The sequence below is a fragment of the Hyperolius riggenbachi genome, chromosome 1 (assembly GCF_040937935.1).
Source record: "Hyperolius riggenbachi isolate aHypRig1 chromosome 1, aHypRig1.pri, whole genome shotgun sequence".
NCBI classification, from domain to species: domain Eukaryota; kingdom Metazoa; phylum Chordata; class Amphibia; order Anura; family Hyperoliidae; genus Hyperolius; species Hyperolius riggenbachi.
The window spans coordinates 130,181,474-130,203,182 of NC_090646.1; the positions used below are offsets into that span (position 1 = coordinate 130,181,474).

General features: G+C 44.2%; 1 protein-coding gene across 1 annotated transcript in view; it reads left to right on the forward strand.

The window, feature by feature from the left end:
• Positions 1-9,414, forward strand: part of SLC10A4 (solute carrier family 10 member 4) — a 41,259-nt gene extending 31,845 nt beyond the window's left edge. Inside the window, exon 3 of the mRNA XM_068268311.1 lies at positions 7,535-9,414. Within this exon, the coding sequence (XP_068124412.1) occupies positions 7,535-8,050 (516 nt within the window). The 3' untranslated portion in view covers positions 8,051-9,414. The remainder of the gene's footprint in view (positions 1-7,534) is intronic.
• The last annotated feature ends 12,295 nt before the right edge of the window (positions 9,415-21,709 follow it).

Below are 21,709 nucleotides of genomic sequence, written 5' to 3' on the forward strand. Positions count from 1 at the left end.
CGCCATTTTTATCTAACGGTGCTGGGCGCCATTTTTCACTGACCTGATTTTTTTATATGTGATTGGATGCGGGGGGAAAATGTACAGCCTGCTGCATTTTTTTTTTGCATTCCAGGTGCAAACTGCATGCGATGTGCATATAATAATTCTGAATAGTGCTGCACATGAATGCGGTTAATAGGCCATTGTGAAAATAAATGAATAAATAAAAATCACATGTGAAAATTTGCATAAATATGCAAATAAAACTTGCGTTTTTCGCCCAGATTTTAAAAGCTCTTGCTAATGCAATCCTATGGGGGATTTTTACAAAATCACATTGAGAACACACACATAAGATAATATTAGCAAGAGCTTTTAAAATCACAAAGTGCTTAGAAAAGCTCTTGTAGTGTGAACGAGCCCTAAGGCTGGATTTACATTTGTCTATCAGTTTTTGGTTATTCTACATTAGTTGTCTGACAATTGTTTTTCTGCATGTGAAAAATGCATTCAAGTGTGAACTAAACCAATGATTTTCATTTGGTTCTCAGTCAGTTTTCCGATGCAGAAAATGCACAGAAAAGTGTGTATCCAGTCTAAGCCAGTAGGCTCACCATCCAACAGGACAATGGCCAGGGCAGTTTGTAGGTTAGCTCTAAATGTGGGATGCCAGCACTTTTCCCTACTCAGTAATGTTCTTGATAGTAATACATATAATCACGGTGCATCCACACTGGCATCTAGTAATGCCTGAAAGGTTAGAAAGATAAGAAAGAGGGACACTTTAAGACACACCCCTAACCACGCCCCCAATGCACTCCTAGTCACTGATACCAGAAAGAATGGGGGATTCAGTTCCCAAAGAGGGACTGTCCCTCTGAAAAAAGGTCAGTTGGAAGCTATGATTTACCTAGCCGCAAAACCCTTTCATGGAAAGATCCATTCTTCCATTATACTGTATGTAGTTATGATTCAGGCTACAGCACACTCTCCCTATGTTTCTAGAGGGTTCCTGTATGATGTCTGTGGAGTCATTCTTTGTTCCGTAGCCTGGGTTACATTAATCTCCATTTGTATCTAGCTTGGAGAACGTGTTATTGTGCAGCAGAGCACAGCAGATCCCCCTCTTGTCAATAAACAACACAAAAGCCCCTTGATTTATAGATTCCAGACATATAAGCGACATATGTATGAGTAACGATTGGCCCTGCACATAATACGCCTCGGTCATAAATATCCATCCACTAAACTGCCAATTTACTGAGAGCACCAACACTCTCCCCAGTCTCACTGCAGAGCTCTGTAGCCAGGGAATGACAAGAGCAATTATTGGCCTAGTTACTTGCCCTGGTACACCGAGCGCTCCTGCTTACAGCACATAAGCTTATTTTCTGCATCAGTGACAGAGAACTGGAAGTGCAACATGTTTCTCACACTGGGCAAGTTTCCTCATGTGTACGTTCTATTTAAGCATAGTGCTGGGGGTTCCATAAGATGGCTCTGGGGTGCTGGAAAATTGACCAGTTTGCCCCTATGGAAGTATCGGCCCTGAGTGGGAAAGGGTCCTTACACTTGTGACTTATTTAAATCATGTGACTTCAGGCTGCCAATCAGTGTTATCAGTGTTGCTACAGTTGCTAGAGATTAATAGAGCTTACCTTTGCCGATAGCCAGCATTTGGGTTGGCACAAGTTGAGGGCAGGGTATTTGAACACTGTCAGAGTACCCATTTTATACAAGACACAAACTGGTCTCTACAGCAGCACAGAACAACACGTATATTTGTAAATTACATTTTGTAAAACATGATGTGCGTGTGCATCCTGCTGTAATTACATAGCATGTTGCCACTTGAAAAGTTACATTTACAAACAGTTAAAGTGGATCCAAGGTGAACTTTTACACATTGCATAATTGTGTTCCTTTCCTATTGTTTATAGGGCATTCCTCAAGCCAAATACTTTTTTGTTTTTGTTTTAATACTCTAATTCCCTATAAACTACAAAAGCCACGCCCACAGGTTTTCAGAGAGCCTTGGCAGTAGCAAGGGCTCATGGGAGCTCAGTCTGGGCAGGAGGAGGGGGAGGTGTTACTAGCCATTGATTTCAGAGGCAGAGGGGAGGAGGGAGGAGGAGAGGGTATTAGGCTGATGGCTCAAGATATAGATAAGCCTGCCTCTGTGTAATGTTTACAAACAACATGGCTGCTGTCATTGTATCACAGGAAGACATAATCATATTCTATTAAAACTGTTTGCAGCTAGATTTGCTGTGTAAACCATCTAAACTTTAGATAAGATATATAGACAAGTTACTTGTTATAGTTAGTTTTTCATCTCGGATCCACTTTAAGTGATCTATTGTCAAAATCCAGATATGCAAAAACAGTGTGTATGTAATACCGTCTTATAATGACCTAAATACTCCATGTCTGGCTGCAATGCAGCTTTTCTTTGCTCTTGAAGTACCTTGTTACCTAAGTGCATGGAGCGAGCCCCCATAAATTGTGGCCGCCTCTTCCTTCCTCTGCTCTTATTGGCTGATTGTCACCACTAGGGATGCGAATCAGAATGCAAAAAATGACCCCCCCGGGTAAACAATTTAGGGTAACCAGCAGTCATTGTAACATATATGGAGGAAGGTAAAGCAAGGAAACAGACTTCTGTGGTAATAGACCTTTCAGATCATGAAATGAATTATGAAAGCTACAGGCCACAAAAACAGACATGTGGTAATTACTATTGATCACTCATACCTGTAAATGCATTTGATTTATTAAGCAAAATTTTTTAACTTTGTTTCACTTTAAGTTTAGAAACCATTTCAGTTAGAAATCTTGGGGTGTGTTCACACCATGCTCATTGCATTGCATGATAGTCGCACATGTGAACTCGCATGGTGTAAACAAAGACCAGGTTTTGAAATAACGTTTTTTTTTTTATAACTCACACAAAGGGGTTAGTTCACAAAACTGTACTGTGCTTTTAGCACACAATGTGACGCGCGTGAAGGTTTACGCGCGTAAATATTTACTTGCGTGAGCTGACAAAGGTGTTCGCACATTAATGCACGCACTTTGCCACGGTAGTGTGCATATGTAAATATTTACACGCATAAACCTTCACGCGCCACACATTGCGTGCTATGCGTTAGCACGGCTTTGTAAATCAAGTCCAATGAGCTCTATTCACACTCATTTTCCGCATGTGGAAATGCAATAGCGGTAAATTACTGACTGACATGAGACCATCTTGACATTCACTAAATATTACGCATGTTTTACCCGCATGCATAAAAAGTGCGGTAAAAGTTTGCAAATAATGTGGAAAAATGTCGACAAAAGTCGGTAATTTCCACACAAAAAATAAATCGACATTCACAAAGAAAAAGAGGCGCATTATTTCTGACTTAACTACCGATTTTATACAAGTACTTAGTGATATACAGTGGGATGTGAAAGTTTGGGCAACCTTGTTAATCGTCATGATTTTCCTGTATAAATCATTGGTTGTTACAATAAAAAAAAGTGTCACGGGCTGTAGGTCTCTTCACGCTGGCAGTGAGTGCATGTGCGCTCCTGCCCGCAGCCGCACGCACACATCTGACCCCTGCCTGTCCCAACGGCGGCAGGGCTTGACATGCGCAGTAGCGCAAAGCACTGACACAGGGACAGACGCAGGGAGACTTGCGTTTTATTGTATAGGATAGGAGACACACACACAGTGATATTTGAGAAGTGAAATTAAGTTTATTGGATTTACAGAAAGTGCGCAATAATTGTTTAAATAAAACTAGGCAGGTGCATAAATTTGGGCACCACAAAAAAGAAATGAAATCAATAATTAGTAGATCCTCCTTATGCAGAAATTACAGCCTCTAAACTCTTCCTGTAGGTTCCACCGAGAGTCTGGATTCTGGTTGAAGGTATTTTGGACCATTCCTCTTTACAAAACATCTCTAGTTCATTTAGGTTTGATGGCTTCTGAGCATGGACAGCTCTCTTTAACCTCTCTGGCGGTCTATTAAAACTGCCAGGGGGCAGCGCAGCACTTTACATTTTTTTTTAAAATCATGTAGCTAGCCTTACACGACAGATTTTTAATGATATTCAGGTCTGGGGACTGAGATGGCCATTCCAGAACGTTGTACATGTTCCTCTACATAAATCCCTTAGTGGATTTTGAGTAGTGTTTAGGGTCGTTGTCTTGTTGAAAGATCCAGCCCCAGCACAGCTTCAGCTTTGTCACTGATTCCTGGACATTGGTCTCCAGAATCTGCTGATACTGAGTGGAATCCATTATTCCATATTATCGGCAGTGATAATTTACGCATTTTTTCACATTCACTAAAAACTTTCTGCATGTTTTCCACATGTGGGAAAAATGCATAAAAAAAGTGCGGGGAACTTGTAAACATGCGGAAAAAAAGTCACATAAAAAAAAAAATTGTCAAAAAAATAAATAAAATCCAGCAAACAGCGGTCAAGGCTCCAGACTCCATTTAAGTCAATGGGAAGCGAAATACAGTGGGATGTGAAAGTTTGGGCAACCTTGTTAATCACCATGATTTTCTTGTATAAATCGTTGGTTGTTACGGCATGTGTGATTGTGAATAGAGCCCAATCTGCATTGCAGTACACACATATGTGCACCTTACGCAATGCCCAGTGTGTGAACTCAGCCCTCCAGTTTCAGATGCGCAACAGGTATGCAGGCATTTTAGTGAAGTAGCTTTAAACTACCTTCAGGCTGCATTCACAGTGGGAAGTTGCGTTGTAATGTGACATTAAAGTCACAAAGCAGCATTAAAACACAAGGCAAAAAAAAGGTGGTAAACATTCGCTGCGTTAGCGTCGCATACAGTAGGTACAGTAAAGCATTCAGGCAATGAAAAGTATGCTTTCCTGTACCTAGTAACATGTGCATTAAGGGCTAATGCACTGCAAGCAGTAAGTTTCCATAACGCTACATTTACAATGCAACGCTAACGTCGCACTGTGAACGTCCCATAGGAGTAGCATTGCAGTGCAGTAAGCTGCGTTATAAGACTTTTTAACGCAGCTCCGCAACGTCCCACTGCGAATGTAGCCTCATAGCACAAACTGATAATGTCTCCTCTCCACTTCACTGGTGCAGGCTAGGGATGAGCTGAAAATTTGACTTTAGGTGATTATTTCGCTCTACAGAAAGCGGAAAAACCATGTCCAGAACTACTGAAGTAATCGTAAAGCATACCAGCTATAGCTTCTAGATACCTCCAGCTTGTTTTACCACGTACATAATCCACGAATGTCATTCCAGCACATGCCTGGCCTCGGTAACGAAGTGGGATTAATTTATATATGGCTGTTTTTATATGAACATACTATATCAGGTAGGACCTATCCATTAACAGCCGTTACCACTTGCACAGCGAACGCCATCTTCTTCCTGTGTTTTAGAGTTTGGCCAACCTGCTCCAGTTATCATTTTATTACTTGACTAGCCCATTTAAAAACAGGCTCTAGGTCTTTTTCCGGCCGTTGCCAGTGCGCACCGCGCACCCGCACACGACCACCTCGCTTGCCCGCCCACCTCTGTCGCCCGCCTCGCTCCCTGGTCCCGTCCAGCTGTCCGTTACTGCGCACATGCGCAGTAACAACAAACCTGGCACCAGGGGCGTAGCAATAGGGGGTGCAGAGGTAGCGACCGCATCGGGGCCCTTGGGCCAGAGGGGCCCTAAAGGACCTTCCCTCAACTACAGTATTAGCTCTCTATTGGTCCTGTGCTGGTAACAATCACTTCTATAGATACTTTGAATAGTGGTAATCATTAACAAACTGTTCCCCATCCCATTCTTGCACCTCTGACTCTGTAGTTGCCATTGGCAGGTTTTGGTGCGCTGTATCACTTGTTATGTATAGAGTGCTTGGGGGGCCCCATTGTAAAACTTGCATCGGGGCCCACAGCTCCTTAGCTACGCCACTGCCTGGCACACAGGCACAGCTGCTGGACACAGCGACAGTTAGGGTTTTATTATAGAGGATTGCTCATCCTAATAGAGTTACTCGTATCTCTGGACTGTATCTTTATGAATGAGAGTGCATATGCACTAGCACCCTCTGCTAGGGCCCCGGGCAGGGACGGATCTAGACCAAGTTGCCCCAAGTTGCGCCTGGGGCAAGGTCAGGTTTTGGCGCCTAAACTGCCATTCCCCATCCACATTTTGCCGCCTTTTTCAGAATTTAACAAACTGCGCCTGGGGCAAGAGACCCGCTTGCCCCCCCCTAGATCCGTCCCTGGCCCCGGGGAGCAGTGTAGCTTAGGTGATAGACAGCTTGGGAGAAGAAGCTTTACAAGACATCCCTGCACCATGGATGCACCAGGTGTAGAATATTTGTACCCCTGGTATTTGTCCTCTAAACCTAGGTGCATCTTATGGTCCGAAAAGTACAGTTTATAGATTAGAAAGGCCCCCTGTAGTATCCACAAAAGTGGCAATCTACAGGTCACCCTATGTAGAGGGGGGTAAGTACTTATGAAGTTAGCTTCCTCCCCTCGATCCTCATTAGTATTGTAGTATTGACTCCTCCGGTAACCTGGGCTCCTATTTGACCATTTAGGAGGTTTATACTATAAACACTAATGAGGATGGGAGGAGGAATCACACGCAATGTAAGTACCTGCCTTTGATGTCCTAGTTGTGCTTGATTCCTTGGATCAGGGGCAGGCTGGGGCAGAAGCTGTATAGGCTCCAGTCTCTGGGCGCATGGCTGCAAGGGTCGGGGACCAAAATACTTCCTCTCTCTCCTCGGCCCCACTGTGCCCTGTCCAGTATATGCAATCCCCCCTCATCCTGCCACAAGTATACAGCACAGCGAGCAAAGATTACAGGTCCTACTTATCTTCTCCGGGATCCAGGCGAGCTCCAAATACCATCTGTCTCCTCTATAATGCTGCTGCTCAGTCTACTTCCTGATCTGTGAACCAGGAAGTAGACTGAGTGGTGGCATTACGGAGGAGACAGACGGGATTTGGAGCTCTAATCCTCTAATCACTTGGATCCTGGAGGGGACAACTAAGATGGGAGCTGTAATCTTCACCTGCTGCACTCCTCTGCAGATGGGGAGATTACTACTGGGGAGGGGGGGGGGGGATACCTTATTGTTGGGGGCACATCCGGCTATTTACTGGGAGGGCCTACTTAATTCCGGGGGGCACATCTGGCTATTACTGGGAGGAGGCTACCTAATTCTGGGGGCACATCTAGCTATGACGTGGCAGAGAGGAGGCTCCTAATTTGGGGGGTGGGGGCACATTACTTACATTATTTGGGGCAGGCTATTACTGGGGAAGGGGAGTCTACCTAATACTGGGTGGCACATCTGGCTTTTACTGGATGAATGTAGATTTTCTTTTCACACTTGCTTGATAACAAGAGGCTTCGCTGCCTGTCCAGCAACATGAGTCACAAAGCTTCAGTACTACTATCAATGTGGCTGTCTGAAATAATGAATTAAATAATAACTTCCATTTATTAGTAAGTGACAATTTTTTATCTGTCTTTTTGTTTAGGTTTCTCTCTGGTCTCTGGTGGTTACTCTCCTCCTCCTCTTCATCCTCACTGGAGCCATGCTGGGCCCAGAGCTCCTGGCCACCATTCCTCCCACCGTGTATATAGTTGCTGTAATAATGCCTGCCATAGGCTATTCCATGGGATACGGCCTGGCCACGTTATTCAAACTGCCACCTAACTGCAGGAGAACAGTGTCACTGGAAACTGGCTGCCAGAACGTCCAGCTGTGTACAGCTCTGCTGAAGCTGGCCTTCCCCCCTCACCTCATAGGCAGCATGTACATGTTCCCATTACTGTACGCCTTGTTCCAGGCTGCTGAGGCGGCCATCTTTGTCTTAGTCTATAAACTCTACAGGAAGGACGTCCTTCATAAGACTGAACCTCTGGAAGACGAGGACACAGACATCTCCTATAAAAAACTGAAAGAGGAAGAGATCAATGAAGTATCCTATGGAGCAGTCACCATGGAGGAGCAAACATCTGTGCCACAGGAGCCCACAGCAGGGCTGCAATAATTCACTGTATCTCTATACATTCCTGTCAGGGATGTTTACATCACAGTGCAAAGTTGCCAGAACTTCACCGTCATTCTGTGGGCCTCTTGGATGGGTGCACACTATACTAGATGAAATCAATGTTAATATAATGCATTATATTTTCCTGTGAATTGTGGACATGGTTTAGGGCTTTGCTGCACTTGGTTTCTGCACACTCTGAGACCTCAACATGTTATGTGCAGAAAATTGCACAACTGTGAATAACAGGGATATATAGGTTATATATAGGATATATAATAGGGCAAATGTACAAAGGCTGTGCCCACCTAAATCTAATGTTTCCGTTTTGGTGGATGCAGATGGGTTGATTCAGCCACTGAACCCTTAGGAGTGAGATTCTCACATTATTTCTGACTCTTCTCATCATTTGCTGTATAATTACCAGAGAGAGGGGGAAATATAGAAGAGAGATCTCATTACTGGAATCCAGTCTTCCTCACACACACAATCAGATTTGGTTTCTGAGTCAGTTGGGCAAATTAAAGGGCACCTGAATTAACATGATGAGAGAAATGTGTACATACAGTCCCAAGCCTACTTAAGGTGCCTGTACATCTAGTAGTGGCTGGAAAGTGTACTGGTTAAGGGCTCTGCCTCTGACACAGGAGACCTGGGTTCGAATCTCGGCTCTGCCTGTTCAGTAAGCCAGTAATTCAGTAAGGAGCGCTTTGGGCAAGACTCCCTAACACTGCTACTGCCTACTGAGTGCGCTCTAGTGGCTGCCTTGCAAGCGCTTTGAGTCAGACAGGAGAAAAGCGCTATACAAATACTGCAATTATTACATCTATTGGTGTATGGGCTGATCGAATAAGAGATAGATCTCTGATTAAATCTGATTAGAGAGAGATCTGTTGGCTACCCATACACCACAGGGAATTGGCCCTGTGACGCTGCCTCAACCGTTGTCCCCCCAAATGTTAAGCAGGATCAGCTGGACACTCGCTGCGGCTGGACAGGTGAGAGTTTTTAAAGCACAAGCAAAGCAAATAAAAATGGCGCAGGAGGAGCGCCGGTCAAAATGGTGCCACAGTTGGTGGCAATAGTAAAAGTGATAATTATGCCCACCCTTCCCCGCTATTTATTGGGCGCCATCACTATCAGTTATTGCCGCTAATTGCGGCTTTTACTAATGCCACCTACAGAGGCAAAAATATCAGGATTAAGTTAGACTTGGTGAGGTGGTTTTAGTGTTAGGAGTAAAGGTGGTCCTAAGGTTTAGGCACGGGTGGTTACGTTTTGGCACCAGGGATTGGTGAAGGTTAGGCACCAAAGGGGAATGGTTAAGGTTAGGCGCCAGAGGGAAGTGGTAAGATTAGGTAGCACCAGGGGGTGTATTATGGCTAGGCAGAGGGAGGGCTGTGGGTGAGAGTAGGGTTAGGGCATAGTAAAATAAATATTACCAATATTTTACTATGAGAATTTAGTAGAATATCTGTAATTTAACCGATATTATACCAGCGGCTATCTGAGGCGCTCTTTTTAGCGGGCACCATTCTTATAGGCATGTGGGCACGGTGAAGTGGGATTCACATTAACATTTGGGGAGAAAGTAGCCAGGGGTTCCATCACATTCATGAGTCTCGCAATATGGCACGCTGTTACCGCCCCGCACCATATTGACCACGTCAGCCCAAGATTTTTCAGCTTGCTTCATAAATACATTTGAGCGATTTTGGGCCGAAATTGGTTGCTCTCTACACATAGAACTGGAGGGAGGATGCTGTGCATGAAATAGGAGGGAGGCTAGTGCCCCTGGAATAAGAGGGAAGATGCCGCACATGCAATAGAGATGGAAAGTGAGGTATACAGTATAATGAAAGCATGCTTCCCTCCCACCGTAAGCACACTCACTGCACCGTGCAGCACTTCATGAGATAACCTTATAGGAATATCATTACATCGCATTGCAATATTGTCCATTACTGCGCAACAGACATGGTGTGAAAGGGCCCAATGTTTCATTCTCTCAGTTATATGGTGGCTGCATTCAGTGGCATCTCGGAAACAGTTCCTGAGGGGGACAATTTTCTTTTGTGAACCACAAAAGTCAGGAGCATTCTTAAAAAAAAACAAACAAGAAATTAAAAATTAATTTTAAGAATGTGCTTTATTATAAAATTATATATTATGAGTCAAAAATTATTAAGAAGGTGTATTATTGCTGTCTTACTGTTTGTGCCCTCAGTGGACACCCATGGTCAGAGGCCTGTGAGGGCATTTGATAATTCAGCCATAATTCAATCCCCCAGAGGCATGTCTATTGGCCTGTGGTGTCTTAAATGCAGTATATCCTGCTTCACTTTTCCCCTGAGGCCTAGTTCACAGTACTCAGCTGTGTTGCAGAATAATTCTGCATGTCAACTCACTGCCCATACACTTCTATGGGGCTGTTCACAATACTGCATCGTAACTGATCGCGATATTCTAATTCACTGCATGCAGGCTTTGTTTTCAAGTCTATGTCTAGTCTCCCTTGCAGTTCTCATTCATTATAAACTTGTGCATTATGCAACTGACCACTGTGAACCAAGCATAAATCTGAGATATCAGTAATGGGTAGACTATGGGCAGCTAGCATGTATGCACAATGTAGAGCCAGATTATATCATGCTGTACACAGCATATTGTGTTCAGATTGATGACCAGACCCCAGTATCGGGCAATTCACACTTATTAGAATTAGTGTGTTTAGTGTGGAATTCTGATTTCGCATTTGTTGCACAGCTAAAGTATTTCAATGGCACCTCATTTGTCCAGCATTTTTTTTATTTTTCGTGTGATTTTTCTGAGTGGGAAAATTGTGCAGCAGTGATGACCTTTTTTTCTGTGTGCAATTCACTTGAAATGCATAAAAATCCATACTTTTTGGACTATAAGATGCACCTATGTTTAACTTGTTGACAACAGTGTCACGCCGACGGGCGTGGCCGCAGCGGAAGCCCCAAAACTGCCTAACGCCAATCGGAGTAAAGTCCTGGGGTGGGGATTTGAAGGAAATCGCGTGCGCCAATACGCGTGCATCTCCGCTTGGATGCCGGAACTCCGCTCCACCATCAGTCTCCCAGCGGCGAATTTACATAGTACAGCGCTGCGATCTATGGCAGTGCTGTACTGGGGAAAGCCGTGTGACACGGCTGTCCCCCTGGGTGGCAAGACAGCGATTTGCCGATTGCACTGATTGGCTGGCGGGGGAAGGAGGGAGGGTAAAAAAAAATAATAAAACAATAAAATAGTAAAATTTATAAAATAAAAGACAAATATTTGTAAAAAAAGAAAAAAAAAAAATACACAATGCTCTGTTGGTGGGCAGAAAGGGGGGGGGGGAATCACTTGTGTGCAGAGTTGTGCGGCCCTGCAGCGAGGCCTTAAAGCTGCAGTGGCCCAATTTGTGAAAAATGGCCTGGCCTTTAGGGGGGTGTAAGCGCGCGGTCCGTAAAAGTGGCTAAAGAGCAAAAAACAGGAAAAATTATTATTCTAAACCTAGGTGCGTCCATAGTCCAGGAGTGTCTTATACACCTTATCCTGTCCCCCCCTCCCCCCCAAAGATGCCTCTGTCTAAGTAACACTGCCAAACTGCACTAACCCCTGCTGCCCTCACAAACTATACTACACTTCACTAACCCCGGCTGCACCTCAACTACACTGCACAAACCCACCTGCCCCCTTCCCTCCCAGCTACACCAGCTAGCCACTACAATTACATTGCAGGAGATTTCACCAGCCTGGGTGGCAGCTTCTTCTTTTGAAAGTAGCTGAGTCCAGTCTGGGTGTCCAGGCTGTAAATAATTCTACTGAGGTGTGCAGTGGGGAGGCAGCAGCGCGATCCACAGTGGTTCCAAGCAGCATAAGAGCAGCCGCTGTAATGATCCGCAATGCTGGTCTTTGATCTTCTTTTATCATGCCCGGCATCAGCGCGATCCTGGCTGACAAGTACATCTTCCTCAGAGGCTTCCATACTGCCGTTTACTGGCACCCTCTCATGACCTGCGGCACACGTGCACCAGGGTCATGGGGTGACGCAAGTAAACAAGGCAGTACGAAAGCCTCTGAAGATAAAAGAAGATCAAAGGACCAGCATTGTGGATCATTACAGTGGCTGCTCTTATGCTGCTTGGGACCACTGTGGATCGCGCTGCTGCCTCCCCACTGCTTACCTCAGTAGGATTATTTACAGCATGAAGGAAACAAGCGCCAGGATAGGTAGGACATTCATGCTACAAGACGCAGTAACTTTTTCTCCCCACTTTTGGGGGAGAAAAGTGTGTCTTAGGGCTGGTGCACACCAAGAGCGCTTCTGAGTGCTTTTAAAAACGCTAGCCCTTTAAAAAAAACGCATGGCTAATATATTTGAATGGGATGGATCACACCAGAGCAATGCGATTTTTCCCAAACGCAAATGCAGCATTTCTGCTGATTTCTGAGGCGATTCAACCTAAGTATAGGAAAGTGGAAAAATCGCTCTGAACAGCGATAGATTAGAGCGATTTTCCAAGCTTTTTTTTATACAAAACAAGTACACTTGCAGCTCTACTGTATTTAAAAAAGAAAATCGCTACACCAAAACGCTCCCAAACTCGGTAGGTTTAAATAGAAAATCACTGGGCACGTGCCTAGAATCACTAGAAAAATCACTTCTAAATTCGCTGAGCGTTTTGCGATTACACTAGGATTTTAGGTGTGAACTGGCCCTCATAGTGCGAAAAATACAGTCATTTGATACTTTCTCACATAAATTAATTTCATTGGTATACACACAAAAATCACATCCCCCAAAATTGCATCCAAAACCCACATAAATACACAAAATGAGAAAAATCTAAAGGACAAAACTAGGAAAAAATAAATAAATCACAAAACATGTTGAATTGGCATGGTTAAGTGTGAATACTGCTTTAATAGTGATTTACAGTAGGCCCCTTTCATACTTCTTTCTTGCTGTTGCGACCATTGTTGTTCAACTGCACCGCAGCGGTCCCGATAGTTTGCACCATTTAGTGAGGCATACATTATTTGTACAATGCTTTGCGGTAAATGTGAAAAGGGCTTTATTATTTGTACAATGCTACGCGATAAGTGTGAAAAGGGCTTTAGCCAAAGCTAGGGAACATAACTGTAAGAAACTATATGTTGGTTGCTATGGGCAACAACACAACCCCTTTGTTCGGCACCAGCAGCTCATTAACAGGAGCTGCAAAAACGACTCTCATCACAGCAACAGCATTGGAGATAGAACTCCAGTCCTCAGGCGTCTTCAGAGTTTATTCAGTCAACAAATATACAGTACAGTTCGTTACATCTTAGCAAAGCAGATTCTTCTGTAGTACGTCTTCTTAGCGTTCCAGGATCTTGGTCCCATTCCTGGTGAATGGTAACCAGTCTTTATCTTCTGTCTATACTACGTTACATCTATACTACGTATATACAGCATACAGTTATAGAATATGACACAACATAATTAAATAGAAGTCAAGGGTTGGAGAAAGCCAGCAGAGAGAAGAAGTGTCTCTCTTCAGCCTGTGACCCCCTTTAATACCGGTCACCAAAGAGTTAAATGTGACATCATCTGAGCCATCCCCACAAACCTACAATTGGCTCAGACCCCTTGTGGTGTCATAACACACACCTACTTAATTAATATTCCAAGTGCTCTCTACCCTACATACAAGGAATCCAATGTTTGGTAAATATTGGCTATGTTGATCTTTCTGCCGTCTAACGGTCTGGGTCAGTTTAGGCCTGTGTGGCCTTTCACCAGGGACATGTGTGGGGCATGTTCCTGGTAACTGCTTGCATCATCTCTTCTATGAGAAACCCGTTTTAAAGGTATATTCTGCACACCAAGCCTTTTTACCTAAACTCAGGCCAATAACTGAGGGCTACTTAAATTATAACAATCTCCCCCTAAAAAGGCTTGATCTGCAGATACCTGCTTCGGATTCCAACAGCACCTGTTTTCTTTCCTTCATGTTTCAGTTTTCGATGCTCGTGCTCACACACTTTCTCTGCTCTAGGTGGTTAACCCTGGGAGAGAGGGCAAGACCTCTAGGCCTTACGGTAACCAGGCTATCTGGGGATGCTCTACTTCTAGGTCCCTATATACCACATTCTCAGCGTTTGCGTCACTTGCGTATCACTTACAAACTTGCATGATCACAGAAAAGTGAAACTTGTTTGTCTGTTAAGCTGCTTGCATCATCTCTTCTACGAGAAACCCGTCTTAAAGGTATATTCTGCACACCAAGCCTTTTACCTAAACTCAGGCCAAATAACTGAGGCCTACTTAAATTATAACAATAACGTCTGTGCTGCCTGAGAGTGTCATGGTGCTGTGATGTGACACTGATGTACTGTATATAAATAAAGAACAAAGCTGTGCTCTGCTCCAGAATTCAACACTCCGTATGGAGCTTGCACATATCACTTATTACCCAGAATCCCCAGCAATGCTAAAATGTGTGATAGTGAGTTCATGCAGAGGTGATGTGTCTCAAGCATGTGACTGTTCATAAATGTCTGCAAATACTACAAAGCTACCGATATCATGTGTGGTTTTTTTTTCACTTACTTGTCATAATTACTTGCCTGGATTACCAGTTTCTCCCAACTAGCAAGAAGAGTCCATGCCAACTAGACTAAATGATGCCCTCTAGTGACGTGATAGATATTTTTTGTATGCAAATATATGCAGTTTGAAAATGGACCAATCTAATTCAGTTTGGTCCATTTTCAAGCTGCATATATGTGGAATAGTTGCATAATCCTGCATCAGTTTAGAATTATTTTCATCTCTCTGACCATCCCTATTCCTCAGGGATCAAGCACTCTGGAAATCAATGGGCTCCATTCACAATGCATTACCGCATACGTTAATGTAGGAAACAACGGATTTTACCAAACAGTAACATTTTAAATAATTTGTGATTTTTGTCCTTTAAATACCAAACATTTTTCTTTTATCAAATGCGATAAAGTTTACGAATTGACAATTATTGGCGTATTTTACTGAACAAATCGGTAACTTACCACACCAGTCAGTAATTTTAACTTTACCATGCGGTAACAGCCTTAGTGGATTTGAACTTGACTTGTAGGCAGAGGACGAGCATGACAGCCAAGTAAGGCCTCTTTTCCACGGGCAGTTAAACTGTATGCTCAGCAAGTAGTTGCCAGCAGGGGTGCTCGGATACCCCTTTTCAAAATTTCAGATACCGATCCGGGTCGGATATCCGATTTCAAAATTTTTCAGATCAGAATTGGATATCCGACTCTAGTATCCAGGATATCCGGGCAAATTCGGATATCCGGATAGAAAAACCGGAAGTGGCCTTTAAATTGCTTTAAAAATGTTTTAGGGTGTATGAGGCATGTAGCATCAATATTTTGTAAAGGGGAACACTAATTGATGATGTGGGGACTTAAAATCCTCCCCTCCCCTCCCCCCCCCCCCCAAAAAAAATGGCTGTCAATTAACATTAGGCCTAGGTTCCAGACAGCGGTCGTGCAGTCCACATTGGGCTCTATTCTCAATGACTTCCCGCATGCGGTAAAGTCAATGCGGGAAATTTGCGACCAAAACATCGCCATGTTGAAATTCACAAAATTTTCTGCATGTTGTCTCCCATGCGGTAAAATGTGCGGTAGTAATGCGGAAAAAGTTCCGCAAAAGTCGGTATTTTCCGCTAAAAAATCCACATTCACAAAACATTTCAGATGCATTACTTCAGCGTTAATTAACGATTTTTTTTACCTACAAGTAGCTGGTGATATTTTGCATCCCATTGATTTTAATGACGTCTGGAGGCTTAAGTGCTGTGCTTGCTGGACTTAGAATTTTTTATTTAACTATTTTTCATGCAACGTTTTAACCGCATATTTACCGCACGTTTAATGGCTGTTTCCGCACTCTTTTTACCGCATGCAAAAAACATGCGGAAAATTTTAGTGAATGCAGAAAAAATGCAGAGATTATCGCTGGCAGAAATTTTGCGGTAAAATTTTGCGGTATTTTTGCATCTTTGTGAATAGAGTCCATTGTGTTTAAAGTCCAAATGCACAACTGGGACATGACAGTTTTCAGCCAAGACACCTCCAAAAAATTACGCAGCAATTGAGTTTTGGATTAAATATAGGTGGTATCAGTGGCCTGTGGCACCCTGGCCTGGCGGTGGGAGCTGCACAGGCAGCAGGAGCAGGGCAATGCAGCAGCAGCAGGTGTAATGTGTGCCAGGAGCATGCCGGACGTGGCAAGTGACATGTGGCAAGTGCCACGTTACAAGTGCCGAGTGACAGACAGCACAGGAGAAGACACTAGTGCACACTAACTGTTACACTGGCACTGCTCACAGCACTGCAGTTCTGTAGAAAGCTAACACAGTAGTACTACTACTCTAACAACTACTAGCAATGACTGCAGCACTACAGTACTAACTACACAATAACACAGTAATCCTATCCCCTAATCCCTAACATAACCTATACCTAAGGCTAATAGCTCGGAGCAGTGCTTTTCAGCGCTGCTAGATTTGGGCGCAGCCGGCGCCTCCATAGACTATAATAGGAGTCACTACTATTGCAGCGCTCAGTGAGTAACGTTGGCGCCGTCAGAAGACAGAGCCGAGGTTGCTTCAAAACACAATAATTCGGCCTCCAGCAATCGCTGGAAGCTGAATTATTTCATTCCCCCACTAGCCATGGCGGCCTGGAGGGGGAATAGTAATTAAAACGGCCCGGACTTGTGCAGAAGCAGGATCAGCCATATACCGGCTGTATTCTGTGCCCAAGTCTACTGGCACCGATTTCAAATGTATTCTAATAGCTGGCCAGCAGGCAGCAGCTGCAGCACACACTCTGACTGTCATACAAATGACATCAAGCTAATTAATGATTTAACAATAGTGTAGTGATAGTAAAGGGGTTAATCACTGAACAGCTTACAGTTTATCATTGTGTACAGCCCGTGCTAGGCCAGCAGCACTGGAGCACACACTTTGACTGTCATACAATGACATCAATTAAGCTAATTAACGTTAACAATAGTGTAGTGATAGTAGTGAAGGGGTTAATCACTGAACAGCTTTAGGTTTATAACTGTGTACAGCCCTTGCTAGGCCACCAGCACTGTCTGGAGCATGTCTCTCAGTGAGCATTCAGCAAGCTAAGACGATATGTCTCATCATGGCAGCCCTCCTTATTATACAGGGGGGCTGGCCAGTGCGCTAAATGCTAACAAAATCGTTTTGTGCAGCAATTGCATTCACATTTTTAAGAATAAATACAATGGGCTCTATTCACAATCACACATGCGGTAAGAGATTTTTTTACCGCTATATTACCGCCAGTGATAATGTCCTCATTTTTTTCACATTCACTAAAAATGTTCTGCATGTTTCCCGCGTGTCGGAACAATGCGTAAACATTTTTGGGAAACATGCCTAATTATATAGTAAACATGCGGAAAACCATGCGTAAAAATCCACAGCACTCAAGGCTCCAGACTCCATTTAGGCTTCTTGCTCACAGGGACGTTACAGGCGCATGTTAGCGCAGCCTGTAACGCTTCCCCAACACACAGCAATGTAACACAAGTGGGCTGTTCACACTGCCCATGTTGCGTTACATTGTAACGCAGCAAAGTGCTGCATGCTATGCGTTCTACGCGGCTAAGCCGCGTTAGACTGTTTGCACATGCTCAGTCATGTTGGGGGGGGAGGGGAGAGCGGCCGGGCACATGGCTAATTAATATTCACTGCACTCAATGACGTGCAGCGTTTACTTCCTGGAGCGGCCGCTCTGTGCGGCGATTGGCCGGGCGGGACCACGTGATGCCGCATGCGTCCAAGAGTAAGCATCACGGACGTTAGAGTGAGCTTCACAACGCGGCTCACTCCGACGTCCACACCAGAGAGCACCAGGCGTTGCGTTAGGGGCACGTTTTGTGGGAATTACCAGCTTTTGCGGACTTTTACCGCATTTTTTACGCATGCGGGTAAACAATGCGTACAATTTTACGCATGCGGTAAATAATAATGCGTAAAAATTTGTGACTGTCAAGATGGTCTTTTTTCAGTTGGGAATTTACCGCAAGTGCATTTCCACATGAGGAAAATTATTGTGAATAGAGACTATTGTATTTATTCTTTCCGGGTCAAAGAGTTCACTCTGAAAAAGTGCTTAGAAAAGCACTTTTTACAAAAACGCAGCGTGCAGCGGAGCACCGGGAGGGAAATAAAAAAGTGCACAAAAACGGAAAACATTTGCATTTTCGTTTTTAGGTTTGAATGGGGCCTTACCACCCATTTAGCAATGTGTAAATTCACTATGGATGTTACTGCATTGAAAACTAAAATTACCGACTAATGCAGTAAATTACCATTTTTTATTTTTGCAGTACATACATTAATTATTGCCCATTCACAACGTTTTCCACATTCAGTAATACAAGAAAAAAGATTGGTACTTACAATCAGCTCTGAGGCCTGGTGTACACCGAGCGGTTTTTGAAGCAATCCGTAAACTGCTTCCGCCTTGGAAACCGTGTGGCTAATGTATTTCAATGAGCTGGTGCACACCGGCAGTTTGCGTTTTTTAGCAAACCGCAAACGTGGGTCCTACAACACTTTTGTGATTTGCAGAAGCGTTTCTGCCTCAATGTAAAGTATAGGAAAAGCTCAAACCGCTCTGGAAAACGCTAGATCAGAGCGGTTTTCCAGGCGTTTTTGCTACAGAAGCTGTTCAGTAACAGCTTTTACTGTAACAATATTTGTAATCTGCTACACAAAAACACTTCCAAAAATGCTAGGCATGTTTAAAAAACATCTCTAAACATGCCTAGAATTGCTCTGAAATCTGCTCCAAAAACCTCTAGAGTTTTGAGGATCTGCTGGCGGTTTTGGTGTGCACTGGGCCTAACTGCCAAACTGTTACAGACACAGGAGACAGCCAATAGGAGGAGTCACCACTCCTCACTCTATTGGATCCAATATACAGCGGGCGGGAGTTTCTCTCTCTTGCTCTCCCATCCCCAGCTCACTTTTTGTTCCTGCTCCCTGCATCTAAGGGTCCATACACACATCAGACTATAGTCTTTGGAAAATGAAAGATCACAGACCAATCTTACCACCTGTGACTGTCTAGTGCACACCGGAGCGTTTCCGCTGCTGTTTGCGATCTGCTTGCGGGTGCGGATCCGCTAGGGTAATGTATTTCAATGGGCTGGTGCACACCAGAGCAGTAGGCGTTTTGCAGAAACGCATACTCTCGGGCTGCTGCAGATTTTGGATTGCGGATGCGTTTCTGCCTCAATGTTAAGTATAGGAAAACCGCAAACCGCTCTGAAAAACAGCACTTCAGAGCGGTTTGCCAGGCATTTTTCGTTACAGTAGCTGTTCAGTAACAGCTTTACTGTAACAATACATGAAATCTACTATACCAAATACCAAAACCGCTACACAAAACCGCAAAACGCTAGCTGAAACGCTGCAGAAAAATAAGAAAAAGCGTTTCAAAATCTGCTAGCATTTTGCGGATCTGCTAGCGGGTTTTGGTGTGCACCAAGCCCTAAAGAGCATTTCTACACAGTCTATTCTATGGAGCTGAACTACCCATCAGAAAAAATCTTTGCAAGATGCTGCACACAAAGATGATGTACAGACACAAAAGATCAGTATCTGCCAAAGATCTGTTCCTGCAAATTGCATTCATAGGGTATCATTCATAAAGCATTTCCGCATGCGGAAATGCTTAACACCGGTGACTTTCCCGACCACTCAGCATAAGCCCCATTCATAAAGGCTCTTTCCGCATAAAAAGGTGACAGAGCGATACATTTCCGCCTTGTGCGGAGTTTTTCTAGATTAATCTAGAAAAAGTAACAAACACATCCATTCATAAAGATTAGAGCAAGCGGTATCCGGAAGGAAAATACCGCTTGCTCGACAGTAGCGATAGGCGGGCGGAATACATATAAATGAATGGGAGGGACCTCCCAAGCAGCATCAGACAGAGCAGCGCAGGGAGGGAATCGGGCAGCTTTTAAGTTTCCGCATGTCTTCCGCCACGCTGCCGCCAGCTTCCTCCAGAAAACCTCCGCACTTCTTCCGCAACAGGCAGACTTCTTTATGAATGGCCACCCAGAAGTCTTAATTACCGGTTGCGGAGAAGAACGGTGTTTTCCCGCACTACCAACAGCCTGTTTATGAATGATACCCATAGTCTATGAGATCTGCAGATCCTCATACACACCTTGTTTAACTGACATTCATCTGCAGATCAGATCCACCAGGATGGATTTTCAGATCTGCAGATGATTGTCTGATCTGCAGATGAATGTCAGTTAAACAAGGTGTGTATGAGGATCTGCAGATCTCATAGACTATGGATATCATTCATAAAGGACCAGTCGGTAGTGCGGGAAAACACTCGCATTCATAAAGAAGTTGCCTGTTGCGATACAAGTGCCGAGGTTTTCTGGAGGAAGCTGGCGGTAGCGTGGCGGAAGACATGCGGAAACATAAAAGCTGCCCGATTCCCTCCGTGCGCTCCTCTGTCTGATGCTGCTTGGGAGGTCCGTCCCATTCATTTACACGTAATCCGCCTGCCTATCGCTACTGTCGAGCAAGCGGTATTTTCCTTCCGCATACCGCTTGCTCTAATCTTTATGAATGGATGTGTTTGTTACTTTTTCTAGATTAATCTAGAAAAACTCCGCACAAGGCGGAAATGTATCGCTCTTCACGGGAATGTTAGCTTTTCATGCGGAAAGAGCCTTTATGAATTGGGACTTTGCTGAGTGTTCGGTAAAGTCAGCGGTATTAAGCATTTACGCATGCGGAAATGCTTTATGAATGATAGCCTATGAATGCATTTAGCAGGAATGGATCTTTTGCAGGAACAGATCTTTTGTGTCTGTACAGCATCTTTGTGTGCAGTATCTTGCAAAGATTTTTTTCTGATGGGGAGTTCAGCTCCATAGAAAAGACTGTGGGCTCTATTCATAAAACATTTGAGTCGGAATAAATCGTGGAGGTAAAATACCGCAGCGGTATTTAGACTTCTGGGTGGTCTGTCATTCATAAAAATCTTGCCAGCTGCGATGCAAGTGCGGAGATCTCCCGCTGAAGGCTGGCGGTAAGCTGTCGGAAGGCATGCGGAAACACTGAAGCCGGCAGAGTCCCTCCGTGCGCTGCTCTCTCTGGGAGGTCTGTCCCATTCACTTGTATGTAATCCGTAGGCTCTCGCTAAATCAGAGGAAGCGATATTTCCCGTCCACATACCGCTTCCTCTAATCTTTATGAATGGCCATTTTGTTACTTTTTTCTAGATAAATCTAGAAAAACACTGCAGAAGGTGAAAATTTCTCGCTCTGCTGGGGGATTGTAGATTTTCATCCGAGAACAGCTTTTATGAATGCCCACTTTGCTAAATGGTCGGGAAAGTCCGCTGTTTTGAGCGGAAAACTTGCGGTAACGTTTTATGAATAGAGCCCTGTGAAGGTAACTGCTGGCTGAGCATATAGCTGAACAGTCCGTAGAAAAGAGGCCGAACTCTCACAACTGCTTGCTGCTGCCTGGTACCTGCTTAGTGCTGTCTGGCAACTGCTTGCAGAGCACACAGTTCAAC